At 42.5% G+C, this 22,496-nt stretch overlaps 9 protein-coding genes across 10 annotated transcripts in view; all 9 read right to left on the bottom strand.

The window, feature by feature from the left end:
- Positions 1–22,496, bottom strand: part of LOC121595899 — a 79,999-nt gene that overhangs the window by 14,714 nt on the left and 42,789 nt on the right. For both annotated transcript variants that reach the window (XM_041920289.1, XM_041920288.1), the window contains exons 4-5: positions 2,620–2,731; positions 2,406–2,503 (exon numbers count right to left, since the gene is read on the bottom strand). In XM_041920289.1, coding sequence (XP_041776223.1) covers positions 2,406–2,503; positions 2,620–2,731 — 210 coding nt within the window. The remainder of the gene's footprint in view (positions 1–2,405; positions 2,504–2,619; positions 2,732–22,496) is intronic.
- On the bottom strand, positions 2,866–4,034 carry LOC121595908 (zinc carboxypeptidase-like). The gene is made up of 2 exons (XM_041920298.1): positions 3,966–4,034; positions 2,866–3,906 (listed from the first exon to the last, which is right to left on the bottom strand). Exons 1-2 carry the CDS (start codon positions 4,016–4,018, stop codon positions 3,003–3,005), a joined length of 957 nt encoding a protein of 318 aa, XP_041776232.1. The 5' UTR covers positions 4,019–4,034; the 3' UTR covers positions 2,866–3,002.
- On the bottom strand, positions 4,634–5,752 carry LOC121595906 (carboxypeptidase B-like). Its single transcript, XM_041920297.1, has 2 exons — positions 5,682–5,752; positions 4,634–5,617 (listed from the first exon to the last, which is right to left on the bottom strand). Exons 1-2 carry the CDS (start codon positions 5,732–5,734, stop codon positions 4,696–4,698), a joined length of 975 nt encoding a protein of 324 aa, XP_041776231.1. The 5' UTR covers positions 5,735–5,752; the 3' UTR covers positions 4,634–4,695.
- On the bottom strand, positions 6,409–7,756 carry LOC121595900 (carboxypeptidase B-like). Its single transcript, XM_041920291.1, has 2 exons — positions 7,631–7,756; positions 6,409–7,561 (listed from the first exon to the last, which is right to left on the bottom strand). Exons 1-2 carry the CDS (start codon positions 7,744–7,746, stop codon positions 6,643–6,645), a joined length of 1,035 nt encoding a protein of 344 aa, XP_041776225.1. The 5' UTR covers positions 7,747–7,756; the 3' UTR covers positions 6,409–6,642.
- On the bottom strand, positions 8,286–9,502 carry LOC121595905 (carboxypeptidase B-like). Its single transcript, XM_041920296.1, has 2 exons — positions 9,349–9,502; positions 8,286–9,287 (listed from the first exon to the last, which is right to left on the bottom strand). Exons 1-2 carry the CDS (start codon positions 9,453–9,455, stop codon positions 8,390–8,392), a joined length of 1,005 nt encoding a protein of 334 aa, XP_041776230.1. The 5' UTR covers positions 9,456–9,502; the 3' UTR covers positions 8,286–8,389.
- Positions 11,957–15,389, bottom strand: LOC121595903 (carboxypeptidase B-like). The gene is made up of 3 exons (XM_041920294.1): positions 15,337–15,389; positions 13,001–13,094; positions 11,957–12,939 (listed from the first exon to the last, which is right to left on the bottom strand). The coding sequence occupies exons 1-3, from the start codon at positions 15,347–15,349 to the stop codon at positions 12,027–12,029; spliced, it is 1,020 nt and encodes a 339-aa protein (XP_041776228.1). The 5' UTR covers positions 15,350–15,389; the 3' UTR covers positions 11,957–12,026.
- Positions 14,218–15,349, bottom strand: LOC121595901 (carboxypeptidase B-like). The gene is made up of 2 exons (XM_041920292.1): positions 15,243–15,349; positions 14,218–15,181 (listed from the first exon to the last, which is right to left on the bottom strand). Exons 1-2 carry the CDS (start codon positions 15,347–15,349, stop codon positions 14,269–14,271), a joined length of 1,020 nt encoding a protein of 339 aa, XP_041776226.1. The 3' UTR covers positions 14,218–14,268.
- LOC121595904 (carboxypeptidase B-like) lies at positions 16,331–17,588 on the bottom strand. Its single transcript, XM_041920295.1, has 2 exons — positions 17,400–17,588; positions 16,331–17,338 (listed from the first exon to the last, which is right to left on the bottom strand). The coding sequence occupies exons 1-2, from the start codon at positions 17,504–17,506 to the stop codon at positions 16,429–16,431; spliced, it is 1,017 nt and encodes a 338-aa protein (XP_041776229.1). The 5' UTR covers positions 17,507–17,588; the 3' UTR covers positions 16,331–16,428.
- LOC121595902 (zinc carboxypeptidase-like) lies at positions 18,204–19,437 on the bottom strand. The gene is made up of 2 exons (XM_041920293.1): positions 19,282–19,437; positions 18,204–19,190 (listed from the first exon to the last, which is right to left on the bottom strand). The coding sequence occupies exons 1-2, from the start codon at positions 19,392–19,394 to the stop codon at positions 18,284–18,286; spliced, it is 1,020 nt and encodes a 339-aa protein (XP_041776227.1). The 5' UTR covers positions 19,395–19,437; the 3' UTR covers positions 18,204–18,283.

Genomic DNA, 22,496 nt, shown 5'->3' with positions numbered 1-22,496 from the left:
CGAGTCTTTATTTTTTCTAATATACTTGTTAACATTCACGCAGGCTCTGAGATCGATAAATCATGCACTCGCGAGCTATTTATCAATAGCTTCAAATACTCTGCACACGGAAGAGAATTCGGTTTGAGTGTGTGTGTGTGTGTGTGTGTGTGTTTGTGAAATTCTTGCTGGCGGGAAACTCACCCCTGGAGGGTGATGGGCCCAGGAGGAGCAGGAAGCCACCGGTGAAACTGCGCACGCAGCCAGCAACCGATCAGTTGCTGATTAGGCTGAACGCGCCTTACCATAGGACGCAGCGCCGTGGGCTCATCTGGCTTTCATTCCATTTATTTTATTACTTTTCGCGACATAATTTATGAACCTTTGGCAGCAGCAGTGGGCTGGTTTTGCAGGCAGTGCGTAATCATCCACTGGGGCTCTGGGCTATGGTGCGGGTACGTGCCAAGTCCTCCAGCACAGTGAGCACGAATCGCGGGTGCATGATTTACGATTTGTCAATCGGTAAAATGCATCCATTTGCGCTAGTGTCTCGTGCATGTGCTTGCTTTCCTCAAGCAACGTGGGTACGCGTGGCTCCGGCTCCGGCTAGCCAGACAGTCCTGCACACGGCAGGCGCAAACATGCGGGCTTTGAATGGATGAAACGAAGGCGTCGAAAGCAATAGAATGGGCTCGCACTGCGTATCGTTTCAATGGCTCTCAAGAGGAGTCTACGACGAAGAATGAATTGTGGAAATTCGTATCCCCATCGTACAACAAAAGAAACTATGCATGCTTTCAAGCATAAAGGCTTCGAATGGGCTTGTCAATGTCCGGACTGGGACAAAGATCTCTCGGAGCGAGGATCTTGAGGTACGGTGGAATACTAGTCGATCATTAACCATACACAGAGGTTCAATGTACAGATTCTTGCATCTTACTCAGGAGTTTGGAGCGATCACTCGTACGTCCTAAAAAGGCGCAGTTGATTGAACACATCTACCGTATCCATAGTTGAATCTCCGCTTCACTTTTCCGTTGGATAAAAAAATCGTGCCCCTACGCTCCCGATAGTCAATCAAAGTCGGGCCGGTGTTAGGTACGAGTGTGCCAGTGGCACGTTACTGTCACTTTAATTGGTTCTTGCTTAGATTGTTCGTAACGGTACTTTACTGTGTGAAGAGCTATTCTGTCTTGACGCCGGTGCCGGTGATCGTGTTCCGAGTAGATCCACATGGATGTCTCGTAGCTGCCCTGTTGATGCACCGGGACCACTACAAGTGACTTAATTTATGCAGCGTAACATCGCTACCGCATTTGGCTGCCGATCTGGATTTTGCCGCGTAATGGACACCCTCTTCACTACAAGCTATCTTCATGATGATATCTCGCACAAGCGCTTTACTCGATCTCATCCGTCAATCGGGCACGACGGCCCCACCACGGTCGGTGCTACCGTAATTTTGCTGTCCATCAAACCAACAGAGATCTACAGAGATGCACCGCCGAAGGGGGACGACGAACCCCGGTATCGATCAGGTGATCTTATCGCAAACGATCAAACACGATCGAAGAAGTGGACTACTGCTACCTGTCTGATTGCGGTGGATCACACCGGCCGGCGAAGGCAGCGAACGTTGACGTTTCGGTTGCAAACCGGATTGCTGCGGCATTGATTAAGGGCAGGGTAGATGTAGTAAGGATGGTTCGGCAAGGTTTAAATGATAAACTTGCTATCTTGCGGCTCATACACTGGCAGGTGCCAAACACGCCATAGACCATGACGAACTGCAGATAAGGTGTGGTATGTAAAGGGTGAGGGGGGGGAGTTTATGGTACAAAAGTTCCCTGATAGATAGAGCGGTCATGAGTTGGGGTTTCGTTTTTATTGTAGCAGTAGTTCATGCAACCTTTTCTGAAGTCAGATAAAAAAAGGAACTCAAAAGATCTCCGGGTACGATTAAGATCTACCGTTTCCCCGATTCCAATGCCCATATGTGGCGACATTTAAAGAAAGTGAGCAAAACAACATCAAGCAAAACACCGAACGCGCCTCGTAACGCGATGGAACGGTTCTGACGTTGATGGTACGAGACACACAGGCAGGCAGGTGTAGCAGTTTTTCTGACCCATCAGCTGTTGAACGTGGCGTGTAAGCCACCACCGCATTTGGGAAAAACTAATCACGGTGTCGTGATTGAAACAGATCCGTCCTTTCATATGCGCGAAGGTGTCGGAATGGTTGTGATGGATTTAATTATCCTTTAGGCAGCCGGCTTCAACCGCAGGTGTCCATGTTTATGGTTTTCAACGCGCCAGCCGGCCCTCTTTAACAGGCCCTGCATGGTATGTGCGTGCGATTTAATTATTGAATCGAAAGACTGATGGAATGTGGCGAGTGTGTAATGCGATGTGACCGTTACTTACCGTGAGTTGGTGAGGTTCGAGATGAACTCCATTATTTGATTGGTCGATATGAGGTTGGTGCAATCAACGTCGATTAGTCGGTAGAGCTTATCAAGAATCTGTGACGACGGATCAAGAATGTGAGGATGCGTGTGAGGATAGTAAAAGAGAATTTGTTTGTGTGTGTTGTTTAAAAGGCAGTCGGATTTAAAAGATTGTTTGTCTGCTTGCTTACCCCTTTGGCATGCCATATTTGGCAGAATTTGTCGTATGTCACCGTCCCATCTCCGCAGAGCACGTACGCAACCGATTCCAACTGTTCAGCAAAATCGATCTGTTTCTCATCACTGTAAGCAAAACGAGAAAATATAATTCGGGCATTAACATATTTTATATTCCAAGTGCAAGGTTTTAGTTAAAGAATGCTTCCTAAAATGTATTGATTGCTGCGCTGATAATGAGATACGTAATAAGGTTTTGTACTTTTTCATTGCTGTAATCATTACTTTATTGTTTATATTTTATTTCCAAGTCATCAATCAAACACAATGTTGCCAACAGACCAACAGCAGACCACAGCCAATGTTGCCAATGTAATTCATTACGCTAAGGGTGAAATTACAAAACTTCAGCTGCCTTCAATGCCATTGCTTTGATTGCAGTCCAACCTTCCTCACCGTAGCGCATAATTCTACTCTCCTCAAACTGGAATCCACTGTTTGTCATCTCAAGCCACAGACAGACACGAATCCGTAAAGCCTGGCAGTAATCGATCGGCGTTCCGTACACCCGACGATATAGTTGTGATGGTGTTCCAACGGTGTAGTATTCCTCATACTTAAATCGGATAGCATCTGCACCGGCGTGTGCCACAGCTTTTGTTAGTTCAACATTTTCGGCAGGTTCTGTGGTATAGCTCCAAGGATGGAAAATATGATTGCCAAAGGTATGCATATCGACGAACAAGAGGATGTCGGGGCCAATGGACTCTAAAAGCTTGCTAATTGCTCTGGTTTCCGGTTCCGATCCGGCCTGTGGCCCGTTGTAGGTTCGATCTTTCGGTTCTACTGGCCTGTCATTTTCCTCCCATTTGTACGCAAAGTTGCCATTCAAATCAACACCAAAGGTTTGTGAATCAGGCTGCGGTGATCTGTTCTTGCTCCAGTACCGGTCTCTTTCCCTGGTGAACTCGTAGCCATCCGGATTGGCGATTGGAATGATCATCCAGCGGAACTGGGATAGTTCTGGATGATGATGGCCATTGTAGACCAGCTCAAATATGATGAAAAGTGCGGTAGTCATAGCGGCCCACTCACGGGCATGCAGGTTCGCCACCAACACGATTGTGTCTCTCGCGTTGTAGTTGATGGTCATCATGTTGATGTCTCGACCTAGCCACGTTTCGCCCAGTTTTTCAACGCTCACTTGTTTCGGAAATAGTTGAAGTAAGGAAAACATGAACTCGTTGGTTTCATCGTAAGATAGGAAGCGGTGCAGAGCGTCGGTTGGATCTTCGATGACACTGAGAATGGTAATTGTGTGTATTTTGACAATGTGTTTAGAGAAATTCGCATATATTACCTGATGGAAGGGTGGATTGCAGCAAGTAGCAGGAATATTGAAATGGAGCACATTTTGAGCAATATGTTAGATGCCATCGATGTTGTGTATTACTTCGTTCAATGTTGCTTATATAGCTTAGAACAAGAACTAATGAGGTATGAAATGGGCTTGAATGTTTCCATTTTCTATGCATGGATTAATATTTAACAAGACACATATTGCTTTTTTGAGCCAATTACGTGCCTAATGAAGCGTATGTATTATTATTTGCTTAAAAATGATCATTGCTCATACCGATAACAGTGTAAACAATACTTAAAGCTACATCATGTAGAGAAAAAATTAATAAATTTTATAAAAAGGCCTAAATGAAGGCAGAAGATAAAAGTACAAAACTTCAATTCATCACCATTTTTCAATTTATTAAGCTGAAGAGACGTTCATTTCTGGTGTACACTTGACATCGAATGTCAAGTGTACACCAGAAATGTGTTTCGTTCGGAATGATCGGAACCTTATTTGTGATGAAATGTATTCTTTATTTTATTAGAACATCAAGACAGGTGAAACGATTCTGCCGTTTTAAAACTCAATAACAAATGCCGTTTTGGAGAGCAATTTTCGTGATGCAAGATAGATTAATTACCAGTTTTATTTTTAAGCTGATTTCAGTTCATCGAGGCTTTCTGTATGTTTGGGCTTATTGATGATTTCATGGTAATTTCATGTTCAAGTATCACGTTCGTTATTATTCGGAATAAAAGACATCAACAATCTGGTTAGCTCTCACTGCCATTGCTGTAATAGCTGCCCATGCTTCCTGCCCAAAACGCTCAATATCATTCTCCTTAATCTGAAACCCAACATTTGTCAGCTCAAACCACAGGCACACATTGATGCCCACGGAGTGGCAGTAGTCCAGACTTGACCCATACGTTCGTTGGAAGAGATGAGCGGGCGTTCCGACAGTATAATATTCGTGATACTTCAACCGTATAATATCTGCTCCGACAATAGCAACAGCTCTAGATTTTCCTGAGCCTAGCGCCTGATCGGTTGTGTAGCCCCAAGGGTAAAAAATGTGATTCCCGAAAGTGTGCATGGCTACGTAAAGTATCGTATTATCGGCATGCTGGTTAAGTAGCGTACCGATTGCACTGGTTTCTCGTTCCGAGAACGCGCTTGGCCCGCTGTACGTCTGACTGCTAGGATCCACTCGGTATTTATTCTCATCCCATTTGTATCCAAAGTTACCGTTCAAATCAACACCAAAGGTTCTTGAGTTAGGCTGTGGGGATCTGTTTTTGCTCCAGTAGCGATCGTATATCCTGGTATACTCGTAACCGTCCGGATTGGCCATCGGGATGATCATCCAGCGGAACTGGGATAGCTCTGGATACTGGTCGCCATTGTAGACCAGTTCTGATATGATGTAAAGCGCCGAGGACATAGCGGCCCACTCGCGGGCATGCAGGTTCGCTACCAAGATGACCTTCTTTTTCGCGTTGTAGTTGATGTTGGTCACATTGATGTCAAGACCTAACGCTGTTTCTCCGATTTTTTCAACGCTCACCTTGCCCGAGAATAGCAATGCTAATGTGTGCAAGAACTCGTTAGTCTCTTCGTATGTCAGGAAGCGATGAATGGCTTCAGTAGGATCGACGATTGCACTGAAATTGATGGGTGAGTTTATTTTGGCGGTGTTTCTACTAAAGCATAAGCTCATTCAAGCACCTGAATGAAGTTGGTATTGTAGTGAGTAACAACAATATTGTGTAGGAAAACATGCTGAACGCTATGCTGGAAGTCATAGTTGATTGTAACACTCTTAACGACAGAAGGTAGCCTTTTAAAGCTGAAAATAATTCGCTTTAGCCATTATTAGTGATGTTTATATTGGCAAACGGCTAATGAGGCTTGAAATGAAATTCCTTGTTCGATGTCATAGTGTTTAACAAGGTTATTATGCGTTACTGTTGTATTTTTAAAATATTTGTTTTAGTAAAATTAGTTAAGTGTCATTATAGACTTAAAATAAAACGCTTCTGTTTATTGCTATATTCATGTTTTAGCAAGTTTTTGTTAGTTCTTCTTCTTTGGCACAACAACCGTTGTCGGTCAAGGTCTGCTTTTGATGCCAATCGGATCAAAATCTCTATTAAAAAAGAAAAAATAGGTCTGCCTTTACTTTTAGTAGGCTTTGCTTTCAATTACTTATTGATTACCCATTGCAGGATAGTCAGTCGTACGTATGGGGACACGGACCATTCGGGCCTTGAACCCATGACGAGAATGTCGTAAAGTCGTGCTAGTTGACGATTGTGCCACGAAATAAAAAAAGTATTTATGTAGAAATAGTGAAGATAAAAAGATATGGTAATAGTAGCGAAAATGTTTAATTGTGTCACATATATTTCGAACTACAAGCACAGCTCAGCAATTAATGACTGTAATTCATACATATGCTTTATTCTTTATTTATTTTTTATTTGTTTGTAGATCGTATTAGCCTTTTCTGCAGTACAACGTTATTGGCGTTGTATTTAGTTATGATATTTTGGCATTGTGGTTACGTCGTTCTAGTTACAGGTGTATAATTTATTTATCATTAAATATTTTCCTCGGAATAGGACGTACTTTTACGCAGAAAACTTTTTTTGACTGTGCAACAACGGAAATTTTGCCTGGCCTGACTTTAGATATTACTTAAATTGGACTTTTCGGCCATGGCATGAATGGCAGCGAATGCTTCCTGGCCAAACAATATGATTTGATCCGTCGATATTTCGTATTCCTGCATGGTCTGCCTCAATGTGAGACATGTTTTTACCCCAATTGCATTGCAATAATCATGACACACACCGTAGGCAAATGGGAAATAATCGGATGCTATTCCAACATCAAAAAATTGTTGTGTCTGTTCGAAGATTGCAGCGCTACCAGCAATTGCAATGGCTCTCGTACGGTCCGCGTTCGGTGCTGGCTCCTCCGTCCACGACCACGGCATGAGGATAAGCTGGCCGAACCCTTGCAAATCGACGAGCAGAACAGCGTCGATATGGTTGTGCATAAGATCCCGAAGAGCTCTTGTTTCCGGTTCGGAAAACGGGGCCGGACCACGGTATACCCTTCCCGCAGGATCGGCGCGTGATGGATTGCCGTTGACATTCCACTGGTTGTTAAAATTACCATCCAGATTCACGCCAAAGTTTGCATTGCTCTGAGGTGAACGATTCTTGTTCCACTTTCGATCATGCTCTCGGCTGAACTCGTACCCGTCCGGATTTGGCATCGGGACTATGATCCATTGAAATTTGTTCGCATCCGGGTAGTTACCAGCGTTGAGTATCAGCTCGTGAATTATGTAGACGGCGGAAGTCATGCCAACCCACTCGCGGGCCTGAAGATTTCCTATCACGATGATCTTTTTCGGGAGATTGTAGTTGATAACGATGGCGCTTACATTACGACCTTCGTACGTTTCTTCGAGCTTTTGTAGTTGACACTTTTCAGGATTTTCCGTAGCTAGTGCGTCTAACCATAGTTGAGTATCTTCATACGATAAAAAGAAATCGAACACGTTGAATTCATCTGCAAAAGTCCTATTGTAGCACCTGTGATGTGATACCAATAGTTGTGAGCATCGTGCTGAGTACATCATGAGGAACGTGAAGAGTACTTACTCACGCGGAAGATCGCCTGGTATTGCTAGAAATCCCGGTATACTGGTTATGGTAACAAGTAAAAGCAACATTAGTGCAACGGACTGGCTGCTTAGCAATGGAAGTTTTTTAGCCATATTACATGGGTAGAATTGAAGCACTGTATCACAAATTGTACACCCCAGCAGGTTTTATACCAAAAAATCAGTGGAGTAGTAATTACACGGATATTATGTGGAACAAATCATGAATGAAACAAGTAATTAGCGCGCGACAAATTGAACGCGATAAGTAAACATCCCTTAAGCGTGACATACATTATTATTCATCTCAAACAACGTAGCCTAGCTGTTATGAGAAAAATGTAGCTATTCTGTCAGCTATTTAAGTTTGTTTTTGTAATAATAGCACAGTTGAACATACGTCAGTTTCTGTATCGTTGTATCATGTATCGTTTCAGGATACTTATCTAGATTCGGATCATCCTCGGATCATCGGATCATTCGGTCCATTCGAGGCATGTTGTTACGATTTGACAGCTGTACCACGAGACAGGAAAGGCAAGATCAGTCAGTAATGTAAAATAAGTTAATAATACACAATAATTGTTCTCATGTTCTAAGAAATTTAACTTGCATTTCATGAAATTGTAAAACTAAAATAGAAAAAATAATCGTTGGTTTTTGATATTGTCATTTATCTCATCATTCTTGAAAATTTTAAAACCGGAAAAACTCAGAAATTCATATCGAATGAACCATACATGTCAAATTGGAGCTCTTATCCTTCGTCTGCTTTAACTGCCATTGCTTGCACTGCGGCGAGTGCTTCTTGGCCGTGTGGAATGATATTACTAGGCTCAATTTCAAACCCATCACCCGTCAGTTCGATAGCAATACACGCTTTGACGCCAACAGAGTAACAGTAATCTATGCTTGATCCGGACACCGCGTACAATAGCTGCGGTGGAGTACCAACTAGATAAAATTGATTCGTTTGAGATAATACGGCCGCGGATCCGGCCTGTGCTACGGACATGAGAAAATCAGCGTTTGGTGCAAGCTCTGTCGTATAACCTAAGGGAATTAGGATGTACTCTCCGTATGTATGTAGATCTACGAACAGTACGATGGACTTAGCATATTGCTGCAGAAAATCACCTATTGCGCGACTTTCTGGCTCAGAAAATGCGGATGGACCGCGGTACGTTTGTTCGTTCGGAATGTCATCTTCTTCATTCAGGTACAACTCCCACTTGTAACCAAAGTTACGGTTTAGGTCAACCCCGAGGGCATTGTCTTGCTGTGGGGCACGGTTCTTACGCCAGAAACGATCATCAGCTTTGGTATACTCGTAACCGTCCGGATTTGCCATGGGCACAACGATCCACTGATACGTAGACGCTTCTGGGTAGCTGTTGGAATTACGGAGGAGTTCACGAATGATGTAGATGGCCGATGTCATGGCAGCCCATTCACGGGCATGCATGTTGGCTACTACAAAAACCTTCTTGTTTTGTTGCTTGTTGATATAGATGGCGTTGATGTCACGCCCTTCGTACGATCGACCAATCGGTTCAACCTTGCACTTGTCTGGATATTTCGCCTCTAGAGCTGCCAACCATTGATTTGTTTCATCATATGACATGAAGAAATCCAGGGGGTTAAAATTATCTGGGCTGTAAGTGGGAAAGGTCCTTGATGTATTAACGCAGATCAAAGAAAATCTTTGGCACTCACTCGGATTGCAAGTTAGTGTAAGGAACACTCTGATTGTAGGGGAAATTTGGTCGACAGTTTACTGCAGCCAGCGTTAAGGACATCAGAAATATTCTTGTCAGCAACATATTTCAGTTCTTCGAATGCCTGATGAAAACGATTCTCTAGGTTAGCTAGACACTTCAACTGCGCTGTGGGGAGTTTCATGTCGCAGTTTTATATATTAGATCATAGTTTATTTTCATTCAAGAAAACAAGTGGAATTCACTTAACATTGATACAACAATATTATTAGTTTATGAAATTATGTTACGGATATCAAATTTTAATTTTGTCTAGAGACTCAGCGATAATTACTGTTACGTGTTACTTTTAGAGTAGCTTTTGTAGGTCCAGTATAGTTTACACAGGAATTGAATGAAATCAAAATAATAAGTTGAAATGGCGTTTTTATGTCTTCGATAATTCAATAATTCGATAACATTCCAAAATCTTTAACAGGCTGAGGCTAAAACAAATTTAAATTAAATGTCATTCATGGGTTTAAGGTCATTCAAAGGCCATTCATATTTGTAACAGATAATTTCGATGAGCTATTCATATATTACATTGGGGCTTTTATTATTCACCCGCTTTAACTGCCATTGCTTGCACTGCAGCGAGTGCTATCTGCCCATAAGGGATGATAGTACTTGGCGCAATTTCATATCCTTCGTTGGTCAGCAAGATAACAATACACGCCTTAACTCCAACGAAATAACAGTAGTCCATGCTAGATCCCGACACGGGGTGTGCAAGATCCGATAGTGTGCCAATCACATAGTACTCATACGATTGAGATATTATGGCTTTGGCCCCGGCATGTGCTACGGACATGAGGAAATCTGTATTTGGGGCAGAATCTTTTGTATAACTCCACGGAATTAATATATACTCTCCGAAAGTTTGCAGATCAACGTATAGTACGATAGAATTTGAATTTTGATTCAGATAATCATTTATAGTTGTACTTTCTAGCTCGGAAAATGCGGATGGACCGCGATAGGTTTCTTTGTGGGGATCATCATCCTCTTCGTTTAGGTTCAACTCCCACTTGTAAGCAAAGTTCCGGTTCAGATCGACACCAGTGGCGTTATCTTGCTGCGGGGCACGGTTCTTGCGCCAAAGGCGTTCCAATCTGGTGTACATGTAACCGTCTGGATTCGGTAACGGAACAACGATCCACTGAAACGTGGACGCTTCTGGGTAGTTGTTGGAATTAAGAATAAGCTCGTGGATGATGTAGATAGCGGAAGTCATGGCAGCCCACTCGCGGGCATGCATATTGGCTACTACAAACACTTTTTTGCTTTGTTGTTTGTTGATGACCATAGCGTTGATGTCACGCCCTTCGTACGATCGACCAATCGGTTCAACCTTGCACTTGTCTGGATATTTCGTCTCTAGAGCTCCCATCCATTGAATGGTTTCATCATAAGACATGAAAATATCCAAGGGCTTAAACTCGTCAGGACTGCGAGTGAGAAAGGATCTTGTTGTATTAATCTACATTGAAAAACCGTATTTGATACTCACTCAGATTGTAGGTTAGTGTAAGGAACACTCTGATTGTAGGCGAAGTTTGGTCGATAGTTTACAATAGCCAGCGTTAGGAATGCCAGGAATACTCCTATCACTAACATGTTGTGTTTGAATTCTTTGAATGCTTGATGAAAACGTGTGTATATTTTCGGTAGACACTTGAACTGTTGTGCTTGAAATCTTGTATCGAAGCCTATATATTGGATCTCAGTGGCATTTTATGGAACAAAATAATGGAATAATGGAAGAAATTGCAATTTTGTTAACAAAAGTAATTAATTACTTTATGAAATAACGTTACATAATCAAATGAAAATTTCGTTTGAGATGTCAATTTATGAAAATAGCAAAACAATTCATACGAGTGTGAAACACAATAATGATAACATGAATTTGAAAAGTGGAAAGGAATGAACTTCTAGTAGCGTCTAGGAACAATCAGATAGCTTCCACATGTACTGGTTCAGTAATGATAAGTTGGGATGGCGTTTAAATTATCTCCGTTCATTCAGTGGTTAATGTGGAAGATCCCAAATAGTGGAATCGATCTAGAGTAAAGGAAGTTAATGTTTTAAGAAGTCACATATCATCGTCAAGCTGATGCTGTTTAAGTCCGGGTTTAGCTTTTTTTATACCGCCATTTGCCAAAATATTTCTTGATGATCTCAAACAGTATATTAACACTGTTCGATCTTTGTTTTGAACATTGATACTAACATGAATTAAAACAAATGCAGTTCTCATGAATACGAATTTTGTTAAGCCGATAAACTAAATTGAAATTTGTTTTGGCTTTTTGCATGGTTCACTATAGTAGGTTGAAAGTGTCCTTAAAACACTTTAAAAATTCTTCTTGCATAGTATATGTAACCTAATGACAGTACACGGATCTACGGATAGTTAAATTGCGACATTCCACTATAGTTTTGCATATTTCACTAAGTGATCTTACTGTTGCACCACCTGATGACCGTAAATGTACTTAAGTTGCACAGAAAACTATTGATACGAAGATTCCGTAACAATTTTGATTTTTAATGCGTCTTTTATTAATTCTACATAGCTTGAATCTTTGCAGCGGTTTGAATCTCAAAACCAAACATCTCCCGTCGTAGCGTTTATCCTTCGTCTGCTTTATCTGCCATTGCTTGCACGGCAGCCAGGGCTTGTTGGCCGAATATAGGGATACCCCAGGTATGTATTTCGTATGACCGATTTGTCAACTTCATGGCAATACAAGCCTTTACTCCAACGGATAGACAGTAGTCGATACTAGATCCCGGCGCCGGTTTCATTAACTCCGCTGCTGATCCCACCAAATAAAAGGGCGCATCGCGAGGTACTCTCGTAGGATCTGTTATAGCTTTAGAGCCTGCCTGTGCTACAGACGTAAGGAACTCAGCATTTGGTGCAGGATCTTTCGTATAACCCCAAGGAATCATTAAATACTCTCCGTAAGCTTGTAGATCAACATAGAGCACGATTGAATTCGCATTTTGCTGAAGAAATTTTGCAATTGCCCTAGCTTCGAATTCCGACAACGGTACTGGACCACGGTAAGTTTCTCCTAGCCTATCATCATCTTCTTCGTTCAGCAACAAGTCCCACATGTAATCAAAGTTACGGTTTAGGTCTGTTCCGAATTCAGTGTCCGTTTGAGGGTAACGGTTTTTGCGCCAGAAGCGATCTGTGGTTCTTGTATACTCGTAGCCATCCGGATTTGTGATGGGAACAACGACCCATTGATACTTTGCCGCGTCTGGGTAGCTGTTGGAATTACGCACAAGCTCGTGGATGATGTAGATGGCCGATGTCATGGCAGCCCACTCGCGCGCATTTAGGTTAGCGACTACGAAAATTTTCTTGCTTTGTTGTGTGTTGATATGGATCGCGTTGATGTCGAGACCATAGAAAGAATCGCCAATCGGTTGTACCTTGCACTTGTCTGGATATTCAGCCGCTAATGCTGCCAACCATTGATTGGTTTGATCATACGACATGAAAACATCCAAAACATTAAAGCTGTCAAGGCTGTAAGTGGGAAAGTTCCTTGTTGTATTATTGCGAATACAAATAAGCGTTTCATACTCACTCAAATTGCAAGTTAGTGTAAGGAACACTCTGATTGTAGGCGAAGTTTGGCCGACAGTTAACAGTAGCCAGCGTTAGGAACGCCAGCAATACTCCTATGACTAACATGTTGTGTTTGAGTTCTTTGAATACTTAGTAAAAATGATTCTGTAGGTAAGGTAGACACTTGAACTGCTCTGTGGGATGTTTTGTATCGAAACTTTATATATCGGTTTTCAGTTTCATTTCAGTAAACAAAAGAAATGGAATGTATTGGATATCAAATGCACATGATAATTAGTTTATGATATCATGTTACGGACATTAAATAGTAATTTCGTAACAGAAAGGTAAATACCAAGCGAATTGTATATTTCCATTGAAAACAGGAACTCATAGGTTTGATAACATTAATGATATTGAATCAATTAGCTTATTTGGAATGATTATTAAAAGAACCAAAACTATTCGTAATAGCTTGAAAATATTCTAGCGATTGTTACAATTAAGAGAATCAGTGAAATGATTTTTAAATCAGACCAGAAATGTATCATTTGACGAAAGGCATTTATGAACGTTAGTGTGGAATAAAATAAAACTCTTTTAATAGTATGAATGTGAAAGATTTTTCCTGTGCATTTGAACGCCGTTTATCTATTAGGGCCGATCTCATGGTACAGTCGTCAACTCGTATGACTAAACCACTTGCCCGTCATAGGTCCAAGTCCTGAAAGTATCACGCCCCTTATAAGTAGGACGGACTATCCTGCTACGGGGAATCAATAAATTACTGAAAGTCTTGCCCATTAGTGGTACAGTCAGACCTTGACCGATTACGGTTGATGTGACAAAGAAGAGGAAGAAGATCTATTTGGATACATTATATTATAGAAGCATTTTGTATATGAGTGTCGATACAAATTGATAAGTAAATGAAATTATCTACCATATATTTGGTTGGGCTGTTGCGCACCGACTTCTGTAATAGAAAGCAATACACAATTCTGCTGTTCGTTGCATTGTATTTCATGTTATGATAGGAAACTTCCATTGATAGTTAACTGTCGAAATTTCAGTATCAATTTAGAATATTTCACCATGTGCTTCAAGTGGTCTTTTATATGAGGACTTTTAAAATTCCTCAAGAGCATGCTGTCTAGAATAATCTTTGATCTGGAATATACACGTCTGTTTTAGTTTTTTGTAATGCATATTTTATTATGTATTAATAGGATAAACATTTGCATGAGGTCATATTTCAAAACTATTAGACATGTTCAGTTGGAGCTTTTATCCTCCGTCCGCTTTAACTGCCATTGCTTGCACTGCAGCGAGGGCTTGTTGGCCGTATAGAGGTATAGCCGAGGTGTATATTTCGTATCCTTGGCTTGTCAACTTCATGGCGATACAAGCCTTCACTCCAACGGAAAGACAGTAGTCGATGCTAGATCCAGACGCCTCTTTCATTATCTCTGCTGCTGATCCCACCAAATAAAAGGGCGCATCGCGAGGTACTCTCGTGGGATCTGTTATAGCTTTGGATCCGGCCTGTGCTACAGACGTAAGGAAGTCAGCATTTGGTGCAGGATTTCTCGTGTAACCCCAGGGAGTCATTAAATACTCTCCGTAAGCTTGTAGATCAACGTAGAGTACGATTGAATTCGCATTTTGCTGAAGAAACTGGCCAATCGCCTTACTTTCCGATTCTGAAAACGCGGATGGACCGCGGTAGGTTTCTGATTGCAGATCATCATCTTGGTCGGTTATCACCAGGTCCCACATGTAATCAAAGTTACGGTTTAGGTCTGTTCCGAAATCAATTACCGTTTGTGGTGCACGGTTCTTGCGCCAGAAACGATTTGTGGTTGTTGTATAGTCGTAACCGTCTGGATTCGCTATCGGAATAACGATCCATTGATAGTTGGCCGCGTCTGGGTAGCCGTTGGAATTACGAACAAGCTCGTGGATGATGTAGATGGCTGATGTCATGGCAGCCCACTCGCGGGCATTTAGGTTAGCGACTACGAAAATTTTCTTGCTTTGTTGTGTGTTGATATAGATGGCGTTGATATCAAGTCCCCAGTACGAATTACCAATTGATTGTACCTTGCACTTGTCTGGATATTTACCTTCTAATGCTGCCAACCATTGATTGGTTTCTTCATATGACATGAAGAAATCTAGGGGATTAAAATTGTCGAGGCTGTAAGTGGGAAAGGTCTTTGTTTTAGTATTGCGAATACAAATAAGCGTTTGATACTCACTCAGATTGCAAGTTAGTGTAAGGAACACTCTGATTGTAGGCAAAGTTTGGCCGACAGTTAACAGTAGCCAGCGTTAGGAACGCCAGCAATACTCCTATGACTAACATGTTGTGTTTGAGTTCTTCGAATGCTTGATGAAACCGTTTCTGTAGGTTAGGTAGAGTCTTCAACTGCTTTGTTTGAAATTTTGTATCGAAGCTTATATATTGGATCTCAGCGTCATTGCGAATAGTTCAAGAAATTGCAATTTCCTTAAGATAAGAAGCTAAGTATCGTATGAAATTATGTAACGGATATCAAATTGTAATTTGAAACGTAAATATTAGGGTAAAAACTCGTTTAACACATTTAGAGCAATTTATGAAAGTAGCAAAACAATTCACACGACTGTGAAATATGGTAATGATAACATAAATTGGGAAAGCAAGAAGGGCTGAACCTCTAGTAGCGTAGAATATGATAGAATATGAAGAATATCATAGCTTTCACGGAAACTGAATCAATAACTACAAGTTAAAAGGGCTGGTAAATTGTCTCCGTTTATACAGTGGGTTAATATGTAAAAGATCTCAAATTGTTGATTCGATCGAGAATGAAGCACATTGATGTTTTGGGAATTAAAAGTGTAAAAAAAACTGATGATTTTTGTTCGCTTGGTTTAAACTAAAGCCATTTGATTGAATCATTTTATTAATGCTCTCAAACAGTATATTAAGATTGTTCGATCGATGTTTTGAACATTGAAACTAACATGAACTGAAACGAATGCAGTTCTCGTGAATTCCAATGTGGTCATGTTTTACTTCCAGCCATGTGGTGAATTATATTTAATATAAAAAAAGGTTTTGAGTGCCGATTAAAACTATGAAAAAGATCAACAGACAAAATTTCCCTGGAAAGAATTTCCTACGGAACATATTCCCTTTGCGTTACATTATATTTATGGTAACGGTAACTTCCACTGATAGTTTGATGTCCAAATTCCAATAAAAAATTAAAACATTCCTACAACTGGTGTTTTGTATGAATTGGAAGTTCATTAGAGTTATGATATTGTACGATGAAGAATATGTAAAGTCGCTGTGTAATTTAAGTTTTGTAATGCATCTTTTATTAGTTATTGAAAGGATAATATAAGCAGGAGGTCATATCTGAGAACTTCACTCATGTTCAATTGTAACTTTTTTCAACCGTCCGCTTTGACTGCCATTGCTTGCACTGCAGTGAGCGCTTGTTTGCCGAATATAGGGATATCCGACGTATTTATTTCGTATTCTCTACTAGACAACTTCATGGCAATACAAGCCTTCACTCCAACGGATAGACAGTAGTCGATACTAGATCCAGGCGCCTCTTTCATTATCTCTGCTGCTGAGCCCACCAAATAATGTGGATCCTCGCCTAGTATGCTCTTAGGATCTGTTATAGCTTTGGAGCCGGCTTGTGCTATGGATGTAAGGAACTCGGCACTTGGTGCAGGATCTTTCGTATAACCCCAGGGAGTCATTAAATACTCTCCGTAAGCTTGTAGATCAACGTACAGTACGATTGAATTCGCATTTTGTTGAAGAAACTGGCCAATGGCCTTACTTTCTATTTCCGAAAACGCGGATGGACCGCGGTAGGTTTCTGATTGCAAAAAATCATCTTTCTTATTGATCAGGACGTCCCACATGTAATCAAAGTTACGGTTTAGGTCAGTTCCGATATCAACTACCGTCTGCGGGGCACGGTTCTTGCGCCAGAAGCGATCTGTGCTTTTTGTATAGTCGTAACCGTCTGGATTCGCTATCGGAATAACGATCCATTGATACTTGGCCGCGTCTGGGTAGTTGTTGGAATTACGAACAAGCTCGTGGATGATGTAGATGGCCGATGTCATGGCAGCCCACTCACGGGCATTCAGGTTAGCGACTACGAAAATTTTCTTGCTTTGTTGTGTGTTGACATAGACGGCCATGATGTCACGCCCTTCGTAAGATCGAGCAATCGGTTGTACCTTGCACTTGTCTGGATAATTCGCCTCTAGAGCTGCTAACCATTGATTGGTTTCTTCATATGACATGAAGAAATCTAGGGGATTAAAATTGTCGAGGCTGTAAGTGGGAAAGGTCTTTGTTTTAGTATTGCGAATACAAATAAGTGTTTGATACTCACTCAGATTGCAAGTTAGTGTAAGGAACACTCTGATTGTAGGCAAAGTTTGGCCGACAGTTAACAGTAGCCAGCGTTACGAACGCCAGCAATACTCCTATGACTAACATGTTGTGTTTGAGTTCTTTGTATGCTTAGTAAAAATGATTTTGTAGGTAAGGTAGACACTTCAACTGCTCTGTGGGATGTTTTGTATCGAAACTTTATATACTGGATCTCAGGTTCATTCCAATTAAGGAATTAAGTATAATGCAATTGATACGAAGGACTGAATTACATGCTTATTTAGAAATGTTTATCAATAAAATTGTAGTTAAATTTTTATTCAAAAAAATACAACGCAATGTTGTTTACCTTAAAAATGGATTAGTAGTTGATATACAGCTGTTACAAATCCATTGCCCTTGATAATATTCATGATATTCATCTAAAGAGGCATCTGCGTTTAGTGTACAAGATATACATACGTGTCGAAACGTACTACACGGATCTTCAAATCATTGCCTCGGATATCCAAGCCCATGATTGGCTCTGACGGATTAAACCATAGTCGATTGTTACGCCAGATAATAAAAAAAAAGGTTGATCACATATGTACTAAACATGTGTGATGTTTCCTAGCTTTTGCTAACAGTATCTAATTTCATCGCCTTCACGATACGATTTGAAAAAAAGCTACTAAAATTTGCATTTTATATTCATTTTTTACTGGAATCAAGTATGCACAATCGTACGACTTTATGAAAATGATTTGTCATATTTGGAGAGCTTTATAGTAAGATAATTTAATTGTTTAGATTATACGTTTATGTAATATTTTCATAATATTTATTATAATGGGTTATAAATAACAAACTAAGCACGAGCGATATTAGAAAGAGCTCGATTTAGAGCGGCGAATTCCCAGCGTTTGCATAAACAGCCATCGAGAGCACTGCAGCTAGCGCTTCCTGACCGGCCAGTGGGATGGTGCTGTTCTGAAGTTCGTACGATCCCGCTGTCAGCTCGATCGCAATACATGCTTTAATGTTAAGACTAAAGCAGTAGTCTATACTGGATCCAGATTCTTTGAACGAGCGCTCGGCAGGGGTACCAACCTGATAGGTTTTACCCGACCGCGAGAGGATCCCACGCGCCCCTTCCTCGGCAACGGATCTGCTCCAGACCGCATTCGGTGCCGGCTCGTCCGTAAAGCTCCATGGATACAGGATAGTCTCACCGAATGTGTGGAGATCGACGTACAGTATCGTTGTCTGTGCATGTTCCTTCAGAAGATTCCCTATTGCTTTACTTTCCTGTTCGGAAAACGCCGACGGTCCGCGGTACGTGTCTCCTTCGGGATTTTTATCGTCGGGGCTTACCTCCACCTCCCACTTGTAGCCAAAGTTGCGGTTGAGATCAATGCCGAGAGGACTATTGCGGTTTTTGCGCCAGAGGCGGTCTGTGGTTGTGGTATACTCGTAGCCGTCCGGATTCGCTATCGGCACTACGATCCATTGAAACTCGGACGCTTCTGGGTACTTGTTGGCATGATAAATCAGCTCATGGATGATGTAGATGGCCGAGGACGTAGCGGCCCACTCACGGGCATGCAAGTTCGCTACTACGATGATTTTCTTCTCTTGCTGCCTATTGATGTAGACGGCTCTGATGCTTCGTCCTTCGGGCGATCTGTCGAGCGGCTTGGTCGTGATATTACTAGGATATTTGTTAATTAAAATGGTTAGCCATTCATTGGCTCTGTCAAATGACAAGAACCCATCAAGTGGGTAGTAATCGTCAATGGCATTTTCACTGAAACCGCGGAGAAGTTGTTCGTTAATCCAAAAAATCCACTTAATCCAAAAATCCGTTAAATCTCTAGTATATTGCCCGGCAGACTTACTCATATGTAAAGTCCAGTTCTAGGTTGCCCGCAGCAGCGTCACTATCGAACGTAAAGTTTGGAAAACAGTGCACAGTAGCTAGCGCTAGCAGCAACACCCCTAAGCCAAACATCTTGGATCGTATCGCTATCAAAGTATAACTGAAGCTAAGATTGTACCACACGGTAACTACCGTCCAGCCTTTGCTGTCCTCGTTTTATATGAGGCTAAGTGCTATGTGAGCGTAACGAATTGTAGAAGGTTTTGTAATTGTTTGTAAAACAAAGAAATAATTGGTTTCTCTTCAAAGTTAATTAAGCCTAAGCTCCATGAAATTAGCGTTCATAACGATCGTAAGAGATCCATAAAAAAACAACAAACAGATGTTTGGTAAGAGGTTTCCGTTTATTGACATGCACTCGAATAGCCAAAGGGCGGAAAATGTCATGTGCAATGTGAGGATCAATCAGAAGGCACAATTAACCGTGTGAATCCGTGGGAATGTAGCGTGATATTGGTGGAACCCTTGGGAAGCCACTCGTACGGTGCAGCCGGCAGAAGTCCAACATGAAGAAGGCGCCTTCCGCCCAGTATGGTGTCCATTTACACGTTTGATCTCATCCAGTCAATCACTGGGACAACCGGCTTGGGAAGAAATAATCGTTCCACATTCCTTTTCGATCAATAGATTTCACAGCACCGAGTCACCGGTCGCATCATGTGAACAAGACATTGACAGACCCTCCTGGTCGGTTCATAAGTTGCCGCTTCTAATTGGACCACAGTCCCGTTCTGCTAATTACACTTATGAAGAGATCGTAGCATGTGCATCGGTCGATTGCTACGAAGAAAGGACACACAAATTGGTAAACTCAGCAAACAACACACCCGACACATCGAACGCATGCTAATTAGGTGGACGGTGTTCCGGTTGTGTGTCTCCTGCGAAGCGTATATGCGCGCTGAGTTCCTGTGATCACCACCGCTGCGATACGCCCACACGGCCATCGAACGTGTGAGGTTTAAAGCATTGAAACGCTTTGCAATCGAAGCTCCGAAACGAGCGGTTTCTGATTGCTTCGTTTTCGGCAAATGGTTCATAATTTTCGGTGTTAAGTCGTAAGCTTATGACACGACGTTTGTTTGGGGTCAGCTGACGGTGTGAAGAAATCGATTGTTGGGAGTGAAGGAGGGGGACAACCCTGAGACGACTTCTACGCGGTTCAACAAACAGCAGGTGGATAAGAACTCAATTTGTGTGCATCGTGAGTGGAGGAGAGGGGAGGAGGTCTCAATGCGTCGCGATATGTGTTACTAACCCACCCCACGTAAGATTAACACATTATTCAGTGACCGTTTTTGGAGCAGTGCTGCGGGTGTGTCCCCCCAAAGTAAGCCTGAGTTGTGGAGCGCCGTAACACCATTGTCCCAGCGGCTGCACAAATTGGTCTGATTAAGCATTTTGTTCCACTTTATCCTACAAGTTGTGCGAAAGTTTGAGTCGCAAGTTTTAAGGCATCGCGACACATAAATTAGTCTTGCCGGGGAGAGGGTGGGAGTTGGACCACCACATATGTGTAGAATCCAAATAGGGAAGATTGCATTTACCAAAAAGTATGTGTGTCTTACAAAGTGATTCGATTGCTGTGAACACGTGGGAACACATACTCTCATTAAGCCAGTCCATCTGAGCGATAAGATGCGTCCTGGAAGATAGCTTCACACCTGAACCGACGTTCATCCGTTTCGGGACCAGCACGCTGTAAATGCCCATCAAGTCTGCAACAAATTTCATGCCTCGCCCTAAGCTCACTCGCGCTCCGTTGCATTCATTTCTCAAGTCCCTCCACACTCCATAAACGGTTCGGTTTCCATTCCCCGTAATGGTCGGTGGGCTGGTGCCGACCACCCAAAATGCGATGGCGATTAACGCGTGTATTACCGTGAGATGGTCATTTGTTCGCAACACACCTGCACACACTGCAGCGACAATTTTCCACCCCGATAGGTCCAAATCTATGCGCTTGACGTCGCCGGTAAATAGAATGGAAATCCTTAGACAAATGTGTAAATTAAGAAAAAATAACAGACACATACACATACACACAGGTCGCACCAATCTAATAAGTCCCTCCAAACAGCCATAACGCGTCAATTCAACGCCGTTTGCGTCCAGCAACATTCCCCCCACATATCTCCAACTGCGGCCAGCGCCAAGTGCCACACACCCAAAGACAGCTCTCGCTAATGCTCCGCGCCTAATCAACGCCCCGGATCGGGCAAACTTATTAATTCAAATATAAAAGGTGTTAAATAGTAGTAATTGATTTAAAGAATCGAAAACAAGGAAAGAAACCTCCAGCAGAGCGAGCTCGTTAGTTTTCAACTTATAGAGCAAAATCGCAACATACGGGCACACGGGTCCCGCCACGGTGTCTCCGCGCCGCTGACGCACGCCTGCCATCGTTGGGGGCTTCGGTTTGTGGTCACCGCGTGCAAGAAGACATGAAGGTGAAGGAAGGGCGGTTTGGGGCAGAATGAGACGATCCCGAATAGAGAAAGAGAGTAGTTACTTCCATGTGGAGCAGCGGGTCCGCGCGTGGTGCTTGGTGAACGCCATGACGATTAGTTTTATTGCCACGGGGTGTGCAGCAGAAAAACCGGTGGTAATTAACGTCCGCGGCCACAAGCGGCATTGCACATTTGCCGTTGGAGAAGCTGTTTAGCGCGCGAGAGAGGCACTACCGTAAATTTTGCCGTTGAGGTAGGTCCCCCGGTGGCCAGACGAACCACAACGGGGTTGGCACTGGTGCTTCCATCAACAGCATCTTCATCGCGTTGGTGACTGTGGGACATACTTTCCGTGATGCTGCTGGTTGGTGGTTGTCCATTATCATAATCGACGCGATGCCGTTGCCACGAAGCTATCTTCCTGTATCGGCCTCAGCCGGCCCATGATCTGCATAGGTGCAACCGGGCAACCAAACAGCGTGTGTGTCATGTTTGACGTTAGAGTGTGCGTGGTGTGTGCATCACATGTGGGGCTGCAATCAGCTTGCATTGCTTGCAAGGTGTCCAGGACAGGCTCCAGCTCTCACACCGATAATAAATACGCGTATCAGAAGAAGAGAAGGGGAAGAAACGGATCGAGCTTGCTGCCCGATAAGGTAAAAGTCTGCGGCCAAGCGGTGAAGCCCAACGGGGTGTGCCATTTCGGGCATCGATGGAATGAAGG

Source organism: Anopheles merus, chromosome 3R, assembly GCF_017562075.2.
Source record: "Anopheles merus strain MAF chromosome 3R, AmerM5.1, whole genome shotgun sequence".
Classification (NCBI taxonomy): Eukaryota; Metazoa; Arthropoda; class Insecta; order Diptera; family Culicidae; genus Anopheles; species Anopheles merus.
This window is presented reverse-complemented; position numbering and strand designations above follow the sequence as displayed.

Bases quoted from the DNA above. Each gene is read 5' to 3' on its own strand.
- LOC121595908 (XM_041920298.1), bottom strand. From the start codon at position 4,018: ATGTGCTCCATTTCAATATTCCTGCTACTTGCTGCAATCCACCCTTCC. The intron at 3,907-3,965 runs GTAATATATGCG...TACCATTCTCAG, and splicing joins GCAATCCACCCTTCCATCAG to TGTCATCGAAGATCCAACCG.
- LOC121595906 (XM_041920297.1), bottom strand. From the start codon at position 5,734: ATGTTTTCCTACACAATATTGTTGTTACTCACTACAATACCAACTTCA. The intron at 5,618-5,681 runs GTGCTTGAATGA...CATCAATTTCAG, and splicing joins ACAATACCAACTTCATTCAG to TGCAATCGTCGATCCTACTG.
- LOC121595900 (XM_041920291.1), bottom strand. From the start codon at position 7,746: ATGGCTAAAAAACTTCCATTGCTAAGCAGCCAGTCCGTTGCACTAATG. The intron at 7,562-7,630 runs GTAAGTACTCTT...ATCACATCACAG, and splicing joins CCAGGCGATCTTCCGCGTGA to GTGCTACAATAGGACTTTTG.
- LOC121595905 (XM_041920296.1), bottom strand. From the start codon at position 9,455: ATGTTGCTGACAAGAATATTTCTGATGTCCTTAACGCTGGCTGCAGTA. The intron at 9,288-9,348 runs GTGAGTGCCAAA...TCCCACTTACAG, and splicing joins TACACTAACTTGCAATCCGA to CCCAGATAATTTTAACCCCC.
- LOC121595901 (XM_041920292.1), bottom strand. From the start codon at position 15,349: ATGTTAGTCATAGGAGTATTGCTGGCGTTCCTAACGCTGGCTACTGTT. The intron at 15,182-15,242 runs GTGAGTATCAAA...TCCCACTTACAG, and splicing joins TACACTAACTTGCAATCTGA to CCTCGACAATTTTAATCCCC.
- LOC121595903 (XM_041920294.1), bottom strand. The intron at 12,940-13,000 runs GTGAGTATGAAA...TCCCACTTACAG, and splicing joins TACACTAACTTGCAATTTGA to CCTTGACAGCTTTAATGTTT.
- LOC121595904 (XM_041920295.1), bottom strand. From the start codon at position 17,506: ATGTTAGTCATAGGAGTATTGCTGGCGTTCGTAACGCTGGCTACTGTT. The intron at 17,339-17,399 runs GTGAGTATCAAA...TCCCACTTACAG, and splicing joins TACACTAACTTGCAATCTGA to CCTCGACAATTTTAATCCCC.
- LOC121595902 (XM_041920293.1), bottom strand. From the start codon at position 19,394: ATGTTTGGCTTAGGGGTGTTGCTGCTAGCGCTAGCTACTGTGCACTGT. The intron at 19,191-19,281 runs GTAAGTCTGCCG...CCGCGGTTTCAG, and splicing joins GAACTGGACTTTACATATGA to TGAAAATGCCATTGACGATT.